Below are 12913 nucleotides of genomic sequence, written 5' to 3' on the forward strand. Positions count from 1 at the left end.
CACCTCTTGATCCAGACAGACTATATTCGCCTTCAATTGTCTTGTGTCAGGAAGAGATTTGCCAGGTAGTGCCTAAAGAAACAACACCTGCCAAACTTCTTTCAGGCTGCTATTAAAGTTACACAGACAACTCTTAAAATCTAGATTCAATTATCAATTGGTTACTGTTACAATGACAATTTATGCTCATTATTTTCTCTCTTTTCTGCCATAACGTTGCTTAACCATACCACCCATTTCTTACATTTGTGTTGCTATTTAGTCACACTATAAGTTCCAAAACACAGATGTATGAAGGAGACAAATCCTGTTGGTTAGGATAATAAATTGTAGTAGGGTAGGCCCATTGAATCAGTAGGAATGTAGTGAGTCAACTCCTTTGTAAATCCCATTCACTCAAATGGGGCTACTGTAATTGCAACTTACTATGCTAAATTAAGTCAAAGGTGTAGTAGGCCCATTCAAATCAATGGGGTTTATGGGCGAAATTGATTCACCAAATCCCTTTGATGCAGCGGCTGTGCTCTAGTGTGATTTGCTATGTTAAGCAACAGGATTTTGGCCAATGTTAGGTTCTACAATTAGGTTTGTTCCTTTAAGTGACAATAAAAATGGTGCAGGTTTCAATTAGAGTTACAGCATAGCTTATATTAAGGGTTCAAGTTATAGAGAGGCATATGAGACACAGACATACCTTTAACCATCATATATTGGAGCTTCCTTTAAAAATATAAGAGTTAAATATAGGCAATAAAAAATCTTAATGTTTGATCTCACCATCTCTGTGATCTTACTACAGTGGTGCCCCGCTTGATGACGATAATCCGTTCCAGGAAAATCGCTGTTAGGCAATATTGTCGTCAAGCAAAAAAAAACCCATTGGAATGCGTTCCAATGGGGGAAATACCTCATCATCCAGCGAAGATTGCCCATAGAGAACCGCCAATCAGTTGTTCAAAATTGCTGTAATGCGAAGCTTCCCTCTGGAAAGCAGCCAATTTGAGAAGGAAGGGAAGCCATTTTGCAGAGGGAATCCATGTTGCAGAGCCAGAAAAAAACATTGTATAGCAAACAAACAGTTTGCGAAGCAGGCTCCTAATCAATGTAATGCGGATTCCCCCATAGGAACCATCATTTTGCAATCACAATAGCGATCGCAAAAATGTCATCGTTAAGCGATTTCGACGTCATGCGGGATAAGCATATAGCGGAGCACCACTGTATTTCTGTCTGGCTGATTGTGCCCCGTAGAAGAAAGTGGTTCATATATGAGAATACTTCCATCACTTTCCTGAAGGAGAAAATATGGAATCATATTAGATGATCAGATAGCACATTGTTAGAAACAGATTCTTAAGTGCCAAAGTATGTCCCCACCCACCCACCCACCCAAAAATTGAACCCTTGTCACCTTCCATCCTTTGCAGATTTTTTTGCTTTGGCTTGTGAATTATCATTGGTGGGTAAATACAAACTCAGAAGGAATTGCATCGCTGGAACATGTAGATGTTGTCAACTTATTACAGCCTTCTCTCTTTATTATCCAATATCGTTGTATGCCTTTTAGCTCTCCTCAGGTTGTCTGCAGCTGTGGCAATGATCTGCCAGGGAGAAATATGTACCTATTGAAAGTGAGAAGGGCATGTGACAAACCCAGACCTACTGGGATCTATCACACAGTTACTAAGCTGCCACCAACCATTCCCTATAATAAGTCACACAGACCAGGGATGGATTTTTAAACAATAAAAGAATAAGGTTTATTTTAAATACAAACAGGGTAAATAAAACAATCAGGTGAATAAAATAAAGTAACGTGGCTTATTCTCACACACACAAGCATACAGTTTGGTTCACCTAGAACCTTTAACTTAAAGCACAGACCCTGAACCCATCAGTTCTGGCTAACCAACAGACCCCTGAACCTTTCAGGCTGGTACTCTGACACACAGTAGTACCCTGTCAGACACCCAGACTCCCACAACAGCTTCTTCTTCCCCAGCTGCTGCTTCGTCCCAACCCAGTGTCTCACAGTGTCTGTCTCAGCATCTCCTTCTCACCACCCAGGCATCACATATTTATACAGTACAGCCCCTCCTCCTGATGTCCCGCCTTCCACTCCCCATAGGATGGAACTTTCCCTCCAAACCCATGACAGACAGGTAACATCAGTGCTGTTATGTAACACCTCCCCTCTTTATAAGTTGTTTTGTAGGGGGAAAGCTAAAAGTGCTTTTCACCAAAAAACAACCTGTATAAAATACACAACAACAGTAATACATACCAAATAATACTTACATCCAAAGTTAACCATAGCAAATATGCATTTAAACATTTACCATATACATTACATCAATTTACCTTTATTCATACAACCAAATTCAGAAAAAAGACAGGTACATTTTACTTTTTGTCAACATTATATACACATAGTCCATGTTCTTTCGCCGTCTTCATTCTTCAGGTCTTCTTGATAAGGCGTCAGCAACCCAGTTCACTGACCCTCTGACCACCTTCACTTCAAAGTCATAGTCCTGTAGGTTTAAAGCCCACCTCATAAGTTTGCTATTGTGGGTTTTCATTGTCTTTAACCATTGCAATGGTGAATGGTCAGTACACAGAATAAAATGTCTTCCCCAGATGTAAGGCTTGGCCTTCTGGATCGCGTAGACTATGGCCAAACACTCCTTCTCCACGGTTGCCAAATGTCTCTCACCTTTTTGAAGTTTCCTACTCAGGTAGGACACTGGATGCTGGTCACCATTCTCATCCTCCTGGCACAGAACTGCTCCTACCCCGCTGTTAGACGCATCGGTGTAGATGATGAACTCCCGGTCGAAGTCTGGAGCACGCAGGACAGGATAGTTGATTAACGCCTCCTTCAACCTCTGGAACGCCGCCTCACAGTCGCTGGTCCACGGGATGCGGTCATCAGCCTTCTTCCTCGTCAGATCGGTCAGCGGAGCCGCAATCTCGCTAAACCTCGGGATGAACTTTCTGTAGTAGCCCACCAACCCAAGAAATGATTTGACTTTTTTCTTGGTGTTGGGTCTAGGCCAATCACGAACAGCTTCTATTTTGGCCTCCAGGGGTTTTATCATTCCTCCCCCTATCATGTGACCCAAGTATTTTATTTCTGGGCTACCCAGCTGACACTTGCTGGCCTTTACGGTTAGCCCTGCTGCACTTAACCTCTGCAGCACTAACTCCAGGTGTATCAGGTGATCTTCCCAGGTATTACTGAAGATCCCTATGTCATCAATGTAGGCCACTGTAAAGTCACTGAGCCCTGCCAAGGTCTGGTCCATCAGCCTTTGGAATGTGGCTGGTGCATTTCTGAGACCAAAGCTCAGGACTCGAAATTCATAGAGACCAAAAGGGCTGCAAAAGGCAGTTTTTTCTTGATCCCTGGGATCAATTCTTAATTGCCAATATCCCTTTACCAGGTCCAATGATGAGATGAACCGACAACCCCCTATGGTTTCAATCAGGTTGTCTAGCCTGGGCATTGGGTAGGCATCAGGAGTGGTTACACGGTTTAATTTCCTGTAGTCAACACAAAACCTAATGCTCCCATCAGGCTTGTCCACAAGGACTATCGGAGAGGACCAAGGACTAGAAGAGGGGACGATTATGTTCTCCCTCAGCATTTCGTCCAGCTCCTTCCGCACCTTGTCCCTATAGGGTCCCGTTACTCGGTATGGGGATACTGCCTGCGGGGGTGCATCCCCTGTATGGATCCGATGCATCACTCCCTTCACTATCCCCGGCTTGTTGGAAAACACCTGTTGATATTTACTAAGCAGCATTTTTAATTCTTGCTGCTGGTCTTGGGTGAGTGCAGGACTGATCTTTACCTCCTCTGGGTTGTATTTTACTTCCCCTCTACCCTCCCAGAAGGGTAATTCAGCTTCCTCACTCTCAGCTGCTTTTATAGCAAATAGAACCCTCTGTTCCCCTCTGTAGTAGGGTTTTAGGGCATTCACATGAACCACCCTCCTTGCTTGGTTCTCCTCCTGCTCTATTAGGTAGTTCAGATCTGACATCTTGGAAATGACCCTATATGGTCCTGCCCATTTGAGCTGCAGCTTATTCTCTCTGCAGGGCCTAAGCCAAAGCACTTCCTCCCCTGGGTCAAAGTGCCTCTCTCTAGCTTTGCGGTCATACCATGTTTTCTGTTTGACCTTCTGCGCTTGCAGGTTTTCTGCTGCCAGCTCTAGATTTCGCTTTAGGTCATTCATCAAGGTGTCTATGTAAGTCACAACGTCTTGTGGGTCATCCTGGGTGATCTGCTCCCAATTTTGTTTTATCAAATCAAGGGGCCCTTTCACCCTTCTCCCAAATAAAAGTTCGAATGGACTGAACCCGGTACTGGCTTGTGGCACTGATCGATAAGCAAACAAAAGGGATTGCAGCTTCTGGTCCCAATTGTTTGGATTCTCTGCCAAGTAAGCCCTAATCATGCGCATTAGAGTCCCATTGAACTTCTCAGTTAACCCATTACTTTCCGGATGATAAGCAGTGGTTTCCTTGTGCTTTATTCCACAGATTTTCCATAAGCGTTTCATGAGCTTTGACGTGAACGATGCCCCCAAATCTGTGATTATCTCTGAGGCAAATCCCATCCTGGACATGTACCCCACCAAAGCATCTGCCACTGTGTTAGTTTCAATATTAGTCAAGGGTATGGCTTCAGGATACCTTGTGGCATGGTCCACAATTGTTAGGATGAACCTGTTCCCCCTCTTTGTGGCCTTGGGCAAAGGTCCCACAATATCCACCCCTATGCATTTGAACGGAGTGTCAATCACAGGCAAAGGGCACAGCTTTGCTTTGGTCCTGTCGCGGTTATTCCCCTGCCTTTGACACACATCGCATTGTTTACAGAACTCCCTGATCTGCTTCCCTATGTCAGGCCAGTAGAAATTCTGTGTGATTCTCTGCTGTGTTTTGTTGACCCCTAAGTGTGCAGCAAACATGTCAGAGTGCCCCCTTTGTAAGATCATGGGGCGATACTTTTCAGGTACCACCAGTTGACTTCTGATCCCATCTCCCCCTTTTGAGATGTTCCTCAGGGTTTCTCTATATAAAATCCCCTTTTTCTCCAGAAATCTCACTGGGGTTTCAGGTGTTAGCTGGGCGTCAGTCACCTGTTCAAAACACTTTTGGAGAGTGGCGTCTGCCTTTTGCTCCTGTCCAAATCTGCTGTCTGTGGTTAAGGTTTCCACCACAGCTTCTGAACTCCCCTCTGCTTCCGTCTCTGGCTCATCATTACCCCCCTGAACTGTCTCTGTGGTGGCTTGTGAGCGTGTAATCACTAGCACCCTTTTCACATGTTCAGCCAGGTCATTTCCCACGAGCACGGCTGCTGGCAGAGTAGATGAAATCGCTATCCGCCAATCTCCCCTCCAGCCTTGAAAGTTGACAGGTACCTCTGCTACTGGCAGAGAGATTACCTGCCCCTCAATACCTGCTACCTTTATGCTCTCATTTGGGATTATAAACTCCCGGGGAATGATATCTGGATGGCACAGGGTTACCTGGGAACAAGTGTCCCGCAGCCCCCTATACTGACGGTCAAGTATTCCTACGTCCACCCCGGCTGTCTCAAACAACTGAGAATCTGTTTTTACCAGCAAGCAGCGCTTTACCTCCCCAAGAGGACCATTTTCCTCAGCCTGATCAGCAGAGGTAGCTGTTCCAGACTGAGTAGTCATGGCAACAGGCTCCCTCTGTGACAATGAGCTTTGCTCTTTCTGGACACAGAACACAGCTTTTGGCTTGGTCCCACTAGAATTCTGAGGCACCATTCCTTTTAGCTGCTTCAATTTCTCACACTCTGAGATCAGATGACCCTTTCCCTGACAGAAATAGCATTTTCTGGCGTATTTGGATTCTCTCTCCTCTTGTTTCGGTTTTCCCTCCAAATTCTGAGGGCTTGGTTTCATGCCTGAGGGCTTCCCTTCACCATGGGCCCCTCCCCCTTGCTGGCTTTTCCCTTTTATTCTCAAATCCAGCTCCTTTTGCTTGGCCTCAAACTCAGCCCTGATCTGTAAAATTTCTTCCTCAGCCCTAGCTTTTATCTCTTTTACTTTTTCTTCTGTCTTATCTCTGATTTCTTTTAATTTAATGTCTTTTTGCTGAGTATATTTTTCAAGATCTTGCTCACTTTGTCTGACCTGAGCCTCATACTTTTCCTTCTTTGACATTTCTTCCCCTGATAAATTGTTAATAAACTTATTTAGGAACTTCAATTCCAATTGTACCAGTCTAATTTGGTGTTTCAGTTCCATCTCTTTTATCCTCATGGCCATTCCCCTTTTCTTGGCATCTGCCTCTGCCTGACAGATTTCAGCTCTTTCTTTTCTTCTGATTTCCATTTCCCTCACCCTCAGTTCATGCTGTTGGGCTAGGAATAATTTTCTGAGTTCTGGGTCCTGCTCTCCTGTGCTGTCACCTTGCACTGAGCCAAATTCATCCTCAGAACCTTGGTCAATCTGGGGGTCTTTCACTTCACCCATGTCTGTTACTTGACTTCGAGTCAAGGGCATAATCCCCCCTCAGAACAGGCGGCTTTAAAAAGTCAAGCCTCAAAATAAAACGACCACTTTTTTCCTTTTTGCCTCAGAACCAGCTCTCCTAGAGATTGCTGCTGTTCTTCAGCACTAAATTTGCAACAGTATCGAGTCAGAGCCTACCCCCCTCTGCTGGGCCTCTCAGCTGGCAAGCTAGCTCACTGTTGCTACGCAGTTTTGCCTCAGCGTTTTCCCGCCAAAATCAGGCTGCCTCAGAGCACCTTAATCTAAGTCTCCCCAGTTGGCACGTTCTTCTACTAGTGCACCTCCCCGTGAGGTACACCTAGAAGATTACCTACGCGCCTCAGACTGTCCCTGACTAGACCCCCCTTGCTCTGGGCACACTTGCCAAGGCTTTGCTGGACCGCTGGACAACTGGACCAGTCGTATCCCACACGCTGGACACCAATCAATGTGACAAACCCAGACCTACTGGGATCTATCACACAGTTACTAAGCTGCCACCAACCATTCCCTATAATAAGTCACACAGACCAGGGATGGATTTTTAAACAATAAAAGAATAAGGTTTATTTTAAATACAAACAGGGTAAATAAAACAATCAGGTGAATAAAATAAAGTAACGTGGCTTATTCTCACACACACAAGCATACAGTTTGGTTCACCTAGAACCTTTAACTTAAAGCACAGACCCTGAACCCATCAGTTCTGGCTAACCAACAGACCCCTGAACCTTTCAGGCTGGTACTCTGACACACAGTAGTACCCTGTCAGACACCCAGACTCCCACAACAGCTTCTTCTTCCCCAGCTGCTGCTTCGTCCCAACCCAGTGTCTCACAGTGTCTGTCTCAGCATCTCCTTCTCACCACCCAGGCATCACATATTTATACAGTACAGCCCCTCCTCCTGATGTCCCGCCTTCCACTCCCCATAGGATGGAACTTTCCCTCCAAACCCATGACAGACAGGTAACATCAGTGCTGTTATGTAACAGGGCAGTCCTGCACATCTTAGTTCTCTGTACATCTGAGAGTGCACATTTTTATATGGACCCTGGGCTAATTCCGCAGATTTCTGTAGGAAATACCTTACTATTTTATTCACATGTGCACATGTTCAACTTAATTGTATATATAACAGGAACAGGGAACCGGTGTTTCCCAGATGTTGGACTTCAGTTCCCATTAGCCTTACCCAGCCACAGGTGGTAAATGAGGAGCATTTCAGTCCAACAACTTCTGGAGGCCCATATGTTTCCCATCCTTGATGAATGACTACCTTGCCCAGTGTTAAAAACATAGTGCACCATCACATGGGGGAGAGGCGCTTAATCTGAAATAATTACTTGGTTTACATGCTCTGATTCACACTAGGAAAACGTGCCCTTTGCTCACATCCCTTCTCTTTTCTAATATACACAACCTTGGCTTCAGGAAAACAATAGTTTGCCATTACTTCTGAATGGGCGAATTGTTCAGCTCCTACAGATGGTTGGAAACGATGGTTTCCAATTCTAGTTCCCAAACCCAAGTCGTAGAGTTTACACAAATCATAGTTTGTTGCTTTCGACAGCAATAAACAGTAGCTTTGCTGAAAACTGGCAAGAGCTTCTGATTCTAGTGAAGTGTGCAAAGAGGATGAGAAAAAGGAGAATTTTAGCACTGTGCTTATTAATGCAGTGCCAAATAATTGGTATCCTTTGGACATAACACTAAACTGTTTGCATGAATGAGCCTGGGCTGTGATCCTCTGGGACGACAACTAAGCACTCCATACTACTATTATCTGGAACATTTGTGAGCTACTTCTCTCTTGACAAGTTCAATACCTCCTTGGATACTCTATACCTACCTATTTCTGTCCCCTTATAAAATTCTGTTGTAGGATTCTTGGACTCCAGTGTTTCCATGCTCCAGTGTATGTTTCTTCTTTTAATTCTGTACGATAGAATCCATATAGCTAGTCATCAAAGAAAAATTCAAAAGACATCCAGCATTATGTAGATAATCCCAGGGCAAGTTTGCAAATTTCTCCTAACTTCTTTCCAGTGTTCTATGTTAACCCCATCTTAAAAAATAAAATGTAGCATTCTTAACGAAGCAACAAAGTTATTTGAAAAGGAACTTTTTAATGTAAACTAATTATTATGACAAATTATTATTATGACAAATGTGGATATAGCCATTAAACTCCACTTAGAGTACTTGTTTAAAAAAAGGTTCCCATTGCAAGTTCTTTTTATAAACTGCAATACCTGGTTCTATGTCTTCCTTTTAATCAGGGCTATATAATAGCAACCCCTCCAGTTGTTATTGGGACCTCCCTCTCTCTCACCATTATCTGCATTGGCTAGGGCTGATGCAACTGCAGTACAGCATCACCTGCAGGGCCATTATTTGCTCATTACTGTATCTAATGGCCTCACCTTTACAGCTAGGCTGCTGATACCTTTTTACAGGACATTTCCCTCTGGAAGTCTGTTATAAACCTCTCCAAACCTTCCATTCTGGGGATTGGAAAATTGGTTCTTTTTGTTTTTGCCCTAGGAAGTGCCACTCCATATAGTTCTCAGTAGACTGCTCAACACTGGACATTTCTTCACATGGGACAGATGAGTTTCATACAATTAACCCACCAATCCAAAAATATTTTAATCTCTAGAGTACCTCTATCTAAATTTGTCTAATTCCAGCATGCCTCTTTACTTAGCCAGATCACAAAATTCAACTTGATTGTGGTAGAAACACTTACTTTAATGGGGAAGTCAGTATGATGGCCAATGAAAGCATTTACCCATGAACATATTCTATGCACAGGTAGCCATTTTGTTCTCCTTTAGATACACCCCAGTAAAATGGTTCCAGAAAGTCTGGCTCTTGTGTTTCTGTGAGGAAAGCTGATCAGCCAGGGCAAAACTTCCAGAACTAAGCTGGAATGTTGGCATTGTTGGAGAAAGAACAGCATTTCACAGCAGGTTACCTTTCTTACATTGTGATTTTATGACACAATGAGTGAATATTATGCCACAATAAAATAGACAAAGCTGCCCTAACTCCTGTTAATAAATGGAGAAGGATGCTTATTGAAGAAGTGACTGGCATGGAATAATGAACTTAATCTCATCCCACCCTATGGGTCCATTTAGTCTTCATTGTTATAACCTCTAACCTGATCAATTTACATTGAATGAAATTAAGAACTTCTTGAAAGCAAAGGATGCCAAAGCCAAAGCACAATCCACTTAGTTTCTGTAGTAATTGATTGATTGATTCACAACCGGGCTCAGCTCTCATCCCATCTGTCAAAATTGAAAACTTTAGACCAGGGATGTCCAACCTTTCACCTTCCCTGGGCCACATTAGAAGATGAAAATTTGGTTTGGGCCACATATAAATTTGGTTTGGGCCGCATGGGGGGGCAGCCCTAGCCATCCTCTGCAGCCCCACTCCAAGCGTGCTTACCGGCAGCTGCAATCTCAGACAGCAGAGGCTGCCAGCTTCGACTCCGGCGGCTTTATGGGGCCGGGAGGGGATCCACCTATTGATGGGGATGGCGCAATGCCATCACACAGCCCCCTCCCGCTCCTTCCTTCCCTCTCTTCCCCCCTACCGTTGTGACATGTCCCAGCTGCATTCTGGCTGCAAGTGCCGGCAATGTAATTTGAAACTTTGGAATTTCTTTTAAAATAAAAAATTGCACTGGGCCGCATTATGAGCTGACCTGGGCCGCATGTGGCCCTCGGGCCACAGGTTGGACAAGCCTGCTTTAGACCTTTCACATTATTTGTATCACCAGAAATATAACAGGGTCCCAAAGTCATGCTAAGTTGTCTATGGGCCCCCAAACATTTCTTTTCAATCCTTCACTCTCATCCTCTTTCTGTTCTACATGTCTACCTGTTAACACCTGGGGGTTTACTGTGTTTATTGACTGACATCCTCTTGCTTAGCATAGTAAATTGCAGCTAGAGTAGGCCTACTAAATCAATGAAACTGAGTTTCATTGAGTTGACTGACCAAATCCCCACTGATTCAATAGGCTTACTCTAGTTGCAACTTACTATGCAAAGCAACAGGATTTCAGCCAATGCTAGTTACAAGAAGCATCGTCCCAACTGTAAGATATATAGTTTCCAGGGTGGCTTATATCTGTACTAAAGACTCTATAAGGTGACATAACAACAATGCATTTCCCAGTGTCCCTAGTGCTTGAGATGCTGTTCTAATTCAAGGTACGCTACTCAAGTTATGACCTGAAACAAACAAAAAAAATTTTTTGAGGGGAAACAGTACTCAGTTTGTAATCCAGGTAAACATTATGAGTTCAGGTTCCAGGTCAGGAAATATAACTCCCTTCCCTTCAATGAGACCCCTAGTTTTCCGAGTGCACACTGTCCCTTACCGGCCTAAAGATGACATACTGAAAAATATTTTAGAGCTTCCCACTCAGCAGTGTATTGAACATTTACATCTTTGTCTAGAACAGAACTGGCAATATTATTGACCTTGTGTGTACCCCCCCCCCCCAACATCTCCCCGTCCATGCTGCCCTAACTGGGCAGAAAATTGTTTGGCTCCAAAATTCAGCATTATGATTTGCTAGCAACATCCAGTGTGCAGCATGTCTGGGGGAGAGGCTACTTGTCCCTGGGTTTCCCCACATTGCTTCAGTTTCATCAGAACAAATTCCACAAATATCTGTTCCACAAACAAATAACAGAAATCTAACAATGAATATGTGGGCAGGGTTGGGGGAAGTTGAGTTACTGACCAGAGATTCTTGGAATCCATTTCATAGCTCTCAGTGCTCAGGAGAAAATTCCATGGTAGCATGTCCTAAAACGTTGGAAACTGGAGGTTCTCGGAAACATAATCCAGTGGTCAATGAAAGGAGAAATCCTCACCTGTTGCCGTAAGGACAGTTGTTTACTATCAAAGGTCTTGTTTAGTAATTACATGCACAGATGATTGCTTTCATACCTGTTAAACCTCCTCTGTGTAACAAATCGTGGCATGCAAAAGTTAAACAAATGGAAAACTGTAGAACAAATCCAGATTGATATTACAGATCTCATTACATATATATGTTTCTAGAATCCCAATTTCCCCACTGAGAAACAGCTGGCAGTGCAGATACATTTAAAATGCAGTAACATGGGCAGCCCTTGTGTGTCTTGACCCTGAGCATAGAAACATTTTTAGTATGCATTTTTTTTGTTTTTTATTTTACTCATTCTTTTCCCACATTTCATGTTTATAGTTTTTCAGCACCCGCTCGCCCTCCCCTACTGAGTGTTGCCACATGACCCCATGGAGTCGAAAGGTATTGGAAGACCGTGCAAATAACAACCTCTCATTCATTCTGCCTTTTTTTTCCAAAACCTAATCCTTTCTCTTGCTTGCTTTTTGGCTGACTAACTTTGTTGTCTTTACGCGTTATACTCTTTATCAAGAAGGAATGCCAACTTTCTCCCCCTCAGCAAGGTATAAATTTGATAGTTTTAGGAGCTCACAAGAGGGTTTCCATTTTGCTGATTAGTTTTAAAGGCCTGAACCAAATGTCTCTGAAGAGGTTTTGTACACAGCTAAAAACATTTAGATGGAGATTTTGGAAAACCACAAGAAGACATCGGAAGAGTGCCAGAGCAAAAGCAGGGATCTATCCTATCGACTGTTATCATTGCTATTGTTTGCTAAAGAGCAGCTTTGGCAGACAGTCAGAGATTGTGGTCAGGTCACTTCACTTTCTTTGTCCAGCAAGCCATTGTTATGCAGGGAAGGAATCAGCCACAAAATACAGGGTATGTGGGGCTTTTTTTTTTATGCATCAACTTTTTTTTCCAGAGGTTACCTAGGAAACAAAGTCTTTTGTGTTACTAGTTTATATGAGCTATTCATGTCTGCTGGGAACAGCACAAAAGCTGAACAGATAAAGAAAGCAGCAATGTTTTTTCTAACTTAGGGATGGCAAAAAAATATTTGGGAAGAAGACAGCCCCTCTTATTTTTACTTTTTTAGTGGGCAACTTTTGCAGATGATTCTGACAAGGTAAGCAACTGGGCTTGGTGTAACTTGAATAAGTAGCTGTGAAGTGTGGCCTTCTGCATAGAAGTATGTTTTAAATAACTGTGAGCCTCTTTGGGGCCTTTTGCAAGAATGTTGCCTACGACATTTTTGACGAAAAACAAAGCCCTATTATTTGACAGAGGTTATCATTTGGAAAATAATAAAATATGAAATGCTGGCAGATAGAGCAAATTAAGTTTTGATGCTTTAAGGAAAAGAAGTTAAATAATCCAGAGTAGATGGCAGGGGAAGGCAAAGCATTCAGAAGGTAAAGTAACATAGTAATGGAAAGTTTAACTTATAACTAGA

At 43.3% G+C, this 12913-nt stretch overlaps 1 protein-coding gene across 12 annotated transcripts in view; it reads left to right on the plus strand.

Moving 5' to 3' along the window:
* NHS (NHS actin remodeling regulator) overlaps positions 1–12913 on the plus strand; it is a 301101-nt gene that overhangs the window by 266473 nt on the left and 21715 nt on the right. For 5 of the 12 annotated variants that reach the window (XM_072994330.2, XM_078390407.1, XM_020789154.3 and 2 more), the window contains exon 4: positions 11799–11861. The exons of 6 other annotated variants lie outside the window; for them this stretch is intronic. In XM_072994330.2, coding sequence (XP_072850431.2) covers positions 11799–11861 — 63 coding nt within the window. Of the gene's footprint in view, positions 1–11798; positions 11862–11937; positions 12587–12913 lie in introns of those variants that run through there. One more of the 12 variants, XM_020789157.3, reaches the window with a different exon arrangement.

The sequence above is a fragment of the Pogona vitticeps genome, chromosome 3 (genome assembly GCF_051106095.1).
Source record: "Pogona vitticeps strain Pit_001003342236 chromosome 3, PviZW2.1, whole genome shotgun sequence".
Lineage (NCBI taxonomy): Eukaryota > Metazoa > Chordata > Lepidosauria > Squamata > Agamidae > Pogona > Pogona vitticeps.